At 35.0% G+C, this 9,953-nt stretch overlaps 1 protein-coding gene across 1 annotated transcript; it reads right to left on the bottom strand.

The window, feature by feature from the left end:
* Positions 1 to 9,227: 9,227 nt before the first annotated feature.
* On the bottom strand, positions 9,228 to 9,953 carry LOC145798784 (uncharacterized). The gene has a single exon (XM_082887790.1). It carries the CDS (start codon positions 9,951 to 9,953, stop codon positions 9,228 to 9,230), a length of 726 nt encoding a protein of 241 aa, XP_082743916.1.

Here is a 9,953-nt window from a genome sequence, read left to right as displayed (position 1 = left end):
AGTGGATTTCTTAGTACAATTAAAAGGCTATTGGGATATGAGCAGGGATATTTGTGAAATAATAATTTAAATTGAATATAAAATATGGAACAAGTTTAGTGATGAATTTGTTTCGTCATTTGTACTTGTTATTATGACAAAGTGATTATTCGTCACTAATAAACTTTTTTGGTGACAAAATTTACTGAAGTTTATATATGAAAGTTTTTATTTATTTTGTTATTTGGTGACTAAAAATTTCGTCACGTATATATATATTTGTGACGAAATATATTTCGTCACCCATATATGACTTTTGAAGACGAAAAATTTCGTCACCTTTACATCTTATTGTGACGAAATTATTTCTTCATCAATGATCAACATGCGTGACAAATTTATTCGTCAACTAAAATTATAAATATGGTACTGAATAATTATTTGGCGATGAAAATGAGAATTTTTGGCAACAAAATGTTGTTTTATTGGTGACAAAATTATGACTTTTGAAGACGAAAAATTTCGTCACCTTTACATCTTATTGTGACGAAATTATTTCCTCATCAATGATCAACATGCGTGACAAATTTATTCGTCAACTAAAGTTATAAATATGGTACTGAATAACTATTTGGTGACGAAAATGAGAATTTTTGGCGACAAAATATTGTTTTATTGGTGACAAAATTATGACTTTTGAAGACGAAAAATTTCGTCATCTTTACATCTTATTGTGACGAAATTATTTCCTCATTAATGATCAACATTCGTGACAAATTTATTCGTCAACTAAAGTTATAAATATGGTATTGAAAAACTATTTGGTGACGAAAATGAGAATTTTTTGTGACAAAATGTTGTTTTATTGGTGACAACAAATTTCGTCGCTGAAGTAATTTCATTGGTGACGAAATTATTTTTCGTCACGTTGGTTTTTAGTGACAAACGTTCAATGACGAAACCGGTGACGAAAATATTTCCTCACAAATATCTATAGTGACGAAATTAGCTCTTTGAAGACAAAAAAATTTCGTCACTCAAGGCCCAACTTGTTGTAGTGGAATTTATATTTTTAAGGAGATTTTAGTTTAAGATCCTTAATATTAAGATTTTATAAGATAAAAGATATGTAACATTTTTATAGTAACTGGGATTCCTTGGCATTTTCACAGAGAAATTTCAACATTTCAATTTCATAGAGAGATTTTAGAAATTTTAAAGAGAAATTTCAGCTTCTCATAGAGAAATATGTCACAGAAAAATTTGTAAAATTTCTCTATGATGAGTTGAAATTTTGTTTAATAATATTATTAAGAGATCTTAATTAATCATATATAAATATATATTAGACCTCTTTTGTTACCAAAAATTAGCGATAAATATTTCACTAATTTTCCTTATTTCTAACCTATCTAATCTGCTAGCTGGAAATTATCAAAATATTCAACTAACCCACCTGCTGCATTCAAAGATGGACAAATTGTTGGTGGACTAAAAAATTTCAATCCACGCAATATGATTTTGTCGATACTTTTCAATGATTTGCACCTCTCTCTCTCTCTCTCTCTCTCTCTCTCTCTCTCTCTCTCTCTCATTTCTTTCAATTGAAATGCTAGGAAACTGCTAATATCAATGTCATATTTATTTGCCTTCATAGATGGGATTGGACTATCAATCCAACTTAAATTCTAGGAAACTGCTAATATCAAGGTCATATTTATTTGCCTTCATAGATGGATTGGACTATCAATCCAATTGAAATGCTAGGAAACTGCTAATATCAACGTCATATTTATTTGTCTTCATAGATGGGATTGGACTATCAATTCAATTGAAATGCTAGGAAATTGCTAATATCAACGTTATATTTATTTGCCTTCATAGATGGGATTGGACTATCAACCCAATTGAAATGCTAGGAAACTGTTAATATCAACGTCATATTTATTTGCCTTCGTAGATGGGATGGGACTATCAATCTTGTGCACCCAACATAACTCATGGTTGATAAATGGTGGGATTAACTTTCTCATAATAGGGGTGGGATTGGTAATCCAATCTCATGGGATTAGGTGTAAAAAGATAATTTTGTCCTTATTTTACAAAAACAGCAAAGCTAATTATTATACAATGAGGGTGTTTACGCAATTTTATAGATTTAATCCTAATAAATTAATATCACCACACTAGTACACAAACAAACATGTCTTAAATAATACCACTACGTCATCTCTTTACTTAATCCTACTGTACTCATAATCCCATTCAACCTAATCTACCAAACAAACAAGGCCTAATTTTTTTTCAACTTTAAGCTTTTATCATTAAAACTAAGGTCAAATATAAACATGTTTAGGCCATGCTTTTTTGACTCTGTGGGGAGGATGATTGGACTAATAGTTTGTGAAACTCACTTAAAGAGTATTTGATCAGGATATGGGTGAGTGGATTAATATCCCATTGAACTAGTAATCTCCCCATTAGTAAGACTACCAATCCTATGGAGGGATTGAGATTATAAATTGAGTGAGAGGTTTAGTGAATTTTTAAATGATTTTTAAGCAAAATTTATATTTTTTAGAACAAAAAAAAAATACAAAAATTATAATATTAAAAAATACTAAAAAAAATAATATTAATTTAATATATTAATACTATCTATAGTATTACTAATTCGGTAGTGTACAAATAAACACTATTTATTCTACATCTCCTATCTAATACCAGCACACTAGTAATCTTCTCAAATAATCCCACTGTACTATTAATCCATTTAATCTTATATAACTAAACAAACATGGCCTTAATGTTTTTGTTTTCCCTTATCTAAAATGTTCTTATTATAAAATAGTTCCAAGTTTTTATTTCAAATTATTTGAGCCCAATTAAGTTATTTGGATAAATTACCCTGACAGTCTCTATATTTTCGCCCTTCATTTTGAGTTTTGTAATTTTAATTGACTCGATTCTTTATGATTTTGTCTGAATTTATTCTAATTGATTACAATTGTTAGTATTTTTGATGAAAATGTGCATATAAACAACATGCATTATGCTTTTATAGGCAAAATTATAAATTTGTTCAACTCAATGAGTTAATCTTAACCAACTCAATAACCAATTTCATTCAAAAATCCTAGTTGGCATTATCAATTTGACTAAATTGAAACAAAATGTAAAATTAAAGGTCAAAATTGAGCTAATAAAAATTATACGAATTAAAATGATACAAGAAGTAAAATATAAAGACTACTAATGTTCATTAAATATTACATCATATCTCTATATAAACAGTTCATCTCATTTTATTTACACTCCCAAAGATGATAAGGTAGAAAAGAATAATTACACAACAAAAAAATTATTGGGACAATTATAAAAAAAAAAAAATCTGATGGTTTAACCTTTATAACAAAATAAATCTTGAATTTTCAATTTTATCAATTTAAATCCTAACGTTTTGATTTGTTTTCAATTTATACCATTTACCTATTTTCGTCAACTAAACCCGACAAAAAAAAAAAAAAAAAAAAAAAAAACTAGTTATTAAACTAAATGAAATGCCTAAAATTCCTATTTTCATTAAGTTTAATAACTAAAATATCAATTTTTTCATCGATTTTACTTAATAAAAATAGGTAAATGGTTTAAATTGAAAAAAATTAATAAAAAGTTTAAGGTTTAAATTAATTAAATTAAAAATTTAGGATTTATTTTATTATAAGGGTTAAAATCCTGTTTTTTTTTTCTTTAATTTTTCTCTTAAATATTTTTATGACTTATTTAAACAATAAGTATTTTGCAATTTAAATTTATAATCGAACCATTGCATGTGTATGATATCAAAAAAAAAAAAAAAAAAGAAAAGAAATTCTATTTCCTCCCCCCCCCCTTTTTTTCCTACCAATTACTCATAAAATCGTGATTTTTGTGGAAAATAGTAAACTGATTCTCATTTACAAAATGTATGAGCAAAGCTCATATATATACAGTAACGAATGATTTGTTATGATCTGTAACAAGCTATAACAAACTAACAAACTATTAACAAATTTATTAACTGAATAACAGAATTACTAACTAACTAACTAGATGTCTAGATATTTTCTGCAATAGAGGTTGCTTTAACAGGCCCTTGCAAATGCATGGGGGAAGACACCATGAGTTTGTCTTTAAGATACTGGAACCGAGAGACAGACAACGGTTTGGTGAAAATGTCGGCCAACTGATCAATGGTGGGAACATAATGAAGAGACAGCCGTTTAGCAAGCACTTGTTCCCGAACAAAATGGCAATCAACCTCTATATGCTTGGACCGGGAATGAAACACCGGGTTGGAGGCCAGAGCAAGAGCAGACAGATTATCGCACCAGATCACAGGCACAGTAGGAGAAGAGACAAACAAGTCAGCAAGTAACATACGGAGCCAACTAACTTCAGCAGCAGCATGGGCTAAAGCCCGATATTCAGCCTCGGTGGAGGAACGAGAAACAGTGGCCTGTTTCTTGGCAGACCAAGAAACGAGATTGGCACCCAAAAAAACACAATACCCAGAGGTGGACTTACGATCAATAGTGTCACCGGCCCAATTGGAATAAAAAAAAAACATGAAGATCAAAAGTGCTTGGGGTATAGGTAAGACCATGAGAGAGGGTACCCTTAACAAAACGAAGCAATCGTTTAACAGCAGCAAAATCACCATTGGTTGGGGCATGCATGTGCTGACAAGCTTGGTTGACAGCCAAAGAGAGATCAGGACGAGTGATTGTTAAGTATTGTAAAGCCCCAACAAGAGTCCGATAGAGCGAAGGATTAGCAAAAGGAAAATCAGAAGTAGGAGAGAGACCAGGTTTAACGGAAATAGGAGATGGGCAAGGCTTACAATCATCCATCCCAGCTTTGTGAATGATCTCTTGAGCATATTTATGTTGAGAAAGGAAATAATGTGTATCAGAGGTGTGAACAGAGATGCCAAGAAAATAGGACAAATTGCCTAACTCTTTCATAGAGAAAACAAGATGCATCTGAGTAACTAAGGTTTGAATATGAGAAGAATCACTGCCGGTAAGTAAGATATCATCAACATAAACCACTAAAATGGTAATGGAATGAGGAGTGTTGTGAATGAAAAGAGAGGAATCACAATGACTATTATGAAAACCTTGCGACAGTAAGAAGGTAGAAAATGTAGAATACCAAGCACGGGGGGCTTGTTTAAGCCCATACAAGGCCTTATAAAGCTTACACACATGAGTAGGAGAGGAAGAATCAACAAAACCAGGAGGTTGGGTCATGAAAGCCTCTTCTTCAAGCTTACCATGAAGGAAAGCATTGGATATGTCCAACTGTTTGAGAGGCCAGTGATGATGTAAGGCAAGACAAAGAATAATCCGAATTGTAGGAAGCTTGGCAACGGGACTGAAAGTCTCCTGAAAATCAATACCTTCTTGTTGGAGGTGTCCTTTGGCAACAAGACGGGCCTTATATCGAGCAATCGAACCATCAGAGTTGCGTTTAATTTTGAAGACCCATTTACATCCAATTTGATTTTTATGAGAAGGCAAGGGAACTAAGGACCAGGTGTTCTGCTTTTGCAAAGCGCTAAATTCTTCTTGCATAGCCTTAAACCAAACAGGAGAGGTAAGGGCATCTTGGTACGTAGGAGGTTCAGCATCAGTATATAAAGAAGAAATACTGAGTGAAGCAGAGGGGCCAGAAGATTTGGACTTGGACCGAGTGAGCATAGGATGAAGATTAGTAGATGAAGAATGAGGAAGAGGTGGAAGGTCAATGTGTAAGGAGTGAATAGGATAGGAATGTACAGTAGAGGTAGTAGCCTGGGTTGAGGAGAACACAGCCGCAGAAGGCAATTCAGTAGCAGAAGGCAAGACAGCCGCAGGTAAATTCGGAGCTGAGGAAGTAGGCTGGGTGGAGGAGAACACAGCTGCAGAAGGCAATACAGTAGTAGAAGGCAAGACAGCAGTAGTAGAAGGCAAGACAGCAGCAGGTAAACCCGTAGCTGGAGACTGAGAAGGTAAACCTGTAACTGGGATTTGAGGGAACCGAGAAGAAGATGGGAAATCAGATGGAGGCAGAACAGCAGTACATGGCAGCACTGGAAGTGGAGACTGAGTGGAATGCTGGGAAGAGGAAGCTGTAGCTGGTGCACAAGAAGACTGAGAAATATGTGGAGAAGCCCAAAAGAAAGTCTGAATATCTGTCAAGGAGGAAGGCTGAGATAAAGCAGGACAAGAAGAAGAAATAGGAGACATAGAGAAAGGAAAAATATGCTCATGAAAAATTACATGACGAGACAAATATAGTTTTCCAGATTTAGGATCAAAGCATCTATATCCCTTAGCAAATGGATGATATCCCAAAAAGACACAAGGCACAGATCTAGGATGTAGTTTAGATGAACTATATGGTTGAAGCCAAGGAAAACATTGACAGCCAAAGACTCTAAAGAAAGAATAATCTGGAATAGCATGAAACAACACTTCATAAGGAGATTTATTAGCCAAAATAGAAGAAGGCATTCGATTAATAAGAAAAGTAGCAGTAGCAACGGCATCAAACCAAAAATGTAATGGAAGAGAAGCATGATGAATCAAAGCAATGGTAGTTTCAATAATGTGTCTATGCTTGCGCTTAGCCACACCATTCTGAGCGGAGGTGTAAGGACAGGAATGTTGATGAACAATCCCATGATTTAAGAGAAAAGCTTGCATTTTATTATTGAAATATTCGGTACCACCATCAGTGCGAAGAACTTGAAGAAAAGTAGAAAATTGCTTTTCAACATAAGACTTGAATTCAACAAATTTAGCAAAGACCTCACTTTTGTAAGCTAAAGGATAGAGCCAAGTAAAGCGGCTAAAATCATCTACAAAAAGTACATAAAACTTGAAGCCAGATGTAGATTTATTAAAAGGACCCCAAACATCGCTATGAATTAAAGACAAAGGTTGTTTGACAGTTGAATTTGACAATTGAAATGGCAATCTATGGCTTTTAGCAATGCAACATTCAGAACAATTAATAGCAGTAGGCTTCATAGGTTTACAAGGAAAATGCTTTTGTTGAGCAAAAAATTTCTGAGAAGAAGGATGGCCTAATCTATGATGCCACACTTCGGCAGAAACATCTTTATTGAAAGCATGGAAATTAGCTTGAGGCACAGCAGATGAATGTGGTGAATGCAGAGGAGACTGAAAATGATATAAGCCATTAGTGTGAAAACCTTGGTGAAGAATTCTCTTCGTTTTCTTGTCCTGAATCAGAAAAGAAGAAGCATCAAAAATAATGTTGCAATCATTATCTTTGGCAAGTTGATGAACTGAGAGAAGATTAGAGGAAAGAGTAGGAGAATGCAAGATATGATTGAGACGAAAAGAGAAATGAGGTGTAGGTAAAATAACTTGACCAGTGTGATGAATAGGAACAGACTGGCCGTTACCAACAGTAATACGATCAGTACCTGGATAGTCTTGATATATATTGAAATTGTTCAAATCATTGGTCATATGATCAGTGGCAGCCGAATCCAAATACCAAGGCATGGCAGAGAAAGAGGAGGAAGAGATGGATGGAGTGGGATGAGAAGAAGAAGCCACAAAAGCTTTAGAACTAGACACAACAGACTAGGATGAAGATTGACCAGGAGGTTGATATTGAGCATTCAACCGATGCCAGCAGTCAAAAGCGATGTGACCAAAAATACCACAAATTTGACAGACAGGTCCACTACGCCCTCTGCCTCTGGTAGAGAATCGACCACGAGATTGCTGAGTAAAGAATCGACCACGAGATTGCTGCGAAAACTGACCTCCTCTGCCTCCTTTAGAGAAAAACCGACCTTGTGAACCACGGGAATAACCAGAAGAACCAGTCTGATTTGAACGGAAGCCGCGAGCAGTAGAGAAAGCAACGTTAGGTTGCTCAATAAGAGATGATTTTTGTGTTTTAAATTCAACATGAATGGATTTGGAACAAAGCAAGGCACACAATTCATCCATGGAAATGCCTTCTGATCGTGCTCGAATTGCAGTCTTAAATGAGTCATACTCATCGGGAAGGCCATTCAATGTGATTAACACAACATCTTCATCGTCAACAACAGCAGATGCGAGTGCTAATTGATTTGACAATTCCTTGATTTGAGTCAAATACTCCTCCATGGATGCACCTTTCTTGGACACAGTATTCAATTTATTTTTGAGCTGATGAATGTGTGACCGAGAGAGAATGGTGAATCTCTTGATTAAGGCATTCCAGACTTCATAATAGTGTTTAAACTGTACAACAGTGGAATAGATTGGAGAAGACAGGGTTGCCGTAAGACAACTGAGCAAATGTGCATCTATGAGATCCCACTGAACTCGTGTGGGATTAGAGATTTCAGATCCAGAAGAGTCCTTGATCTGTGCTGGTGGACATGGAATCGATCCATCGACATAGCCAATCAAACCAGTGGCTCTTAACATATTGTGGATTTGATTTCTCCAAATCAGAAAATTTGAGGCATCAAGCTTCACTGTTACAAATGAGGATAGATTGGAGATGAGAAGTATCAGATTTGGAGGCAAGATAGTTGAAGAAGCTGAAACAAGAGGATCAGCCATGGAATCCAAGGATCAATGCTCGTTAGAGCTTAGAATGCTCTGATACCATGTGGAAAATAGTAAACTTATTCTCATTTACAAAATGTATGAGCAAAGCTCATATATATACAGTAACGAATGATCTGTTATGATCTGTAACAAGCTATAACAAACTAACAAACTAACAAACTATTAACAAATTTATTAACTGAATAACAGAATTACTAACTAACTAACTAGATGTCTAGATATTTTCTGCAATAGAGGTTGCTTTAACAATTTTAAATACAATATAAGTGATTGATGCATTAAGATTAAGTGGGGCATTTAATTCAACATTATCATTATTTATTATGACTCGCTACATGCTGGGTAAGATGTAAATAACGACATAAAATTAATACGTCAATATAAATTTCACACATATTTATATATGTTTTACATATTTTAATACAGATTTTTACACACATGCCAAGCATATCCATTACCTAGCATTTCCCTTATTCATAACCATATAAGAAAAAAGAGAGGCCATCCATGCACCATGGTCCTTCTCTTCTTAGTGTTTATTTATTTATACACACAATCTCCATTTATCAGAGAGAAATGCCTTCATCAAACCAAAAGATCACTCCAAACAGCATATCATGCATGGCCTCTTGACGATTTCCATCGGTTGTAGACACCATGAAATAGTTTCACAAGAAGCGAAATCATAAATCCACAAAATATGAATGCCAGAGCTGATAACCAAACAAGAGGAGTGCTTGTAATTTCCAAGGAACCCAATAATATGACCGAGAAACTTGGCATGATCTTATCCACCACAAGAAGATAAGCAATGAACATTGTAACCATGACAAAGCTCACAACTGAGCTGTGAGGAAGTGGCCTTACCAGAACCAGAATAGCACACATGCTTGCAAGAAACCCAGCAATGTTGAACATCATGTAGTAGAATATGCCCCTGTATTGGTTGTTAGATTTAGAACCCAATACCAACGAGGATAAGGTGAGGCGAGGAGGGGGATGTTTGACATCCGTGACAGCTTTTAGATTGAAATAATTGGGTGGGTTGGAAGAAGTGAAGGCAAAAGTGGCAGCCATGATGAGAACAGTTAATAAGGAGTTTCTGATCTTAACTGGCAATTGTTTTTGGGGCGGTTGTGATTCAGCAGTAGATGGTGGTGATGGTTGTGGAGGTGGTGGTTGTGCTGCCGCTGTGAGGTGGTTCAAGTAACGTCCCTCGACAGCACCAGCATCCTGAAGGACTATGCGGATCTCTCGTGCAAGCATGTCATTGGCGGTGGTTTCGTAGTGGAGATCTAAGGGTGTGTATCCTCTGCCATTAATGGAGTTTACATCCACCAT

The sequence above is a fragment of the Camellia sinensis genome, chromosome 1, assembly GCF_055761805.1.
Source record: "Camellia sinensis isolate YWXY chromosome 1, ASM5576180v1, whole genome shotgun sequence".
NCBI classification, from domain to species: domain Eukaryota; kingdom Viridiplantae; phylum Streptophyta; class Magnoliopsida; order Ericales; family Theaceae; genus Camellia; species Camellia sinensis.
Note: the sequence above shows the minus strand (reverse complement) of the source record. Positions and strands in the feature narration are given on the sequence as shown.

What these genes read in the sequence shown, in the direction of transcription:
- LOC145798784 (XM_082887790.1), bottom strand. Translation starts at nt 9,953, where the DNA reads ATGGTGGATGTAAACTCCATTAATGGCAGAGGATACACACCCTTAGAT.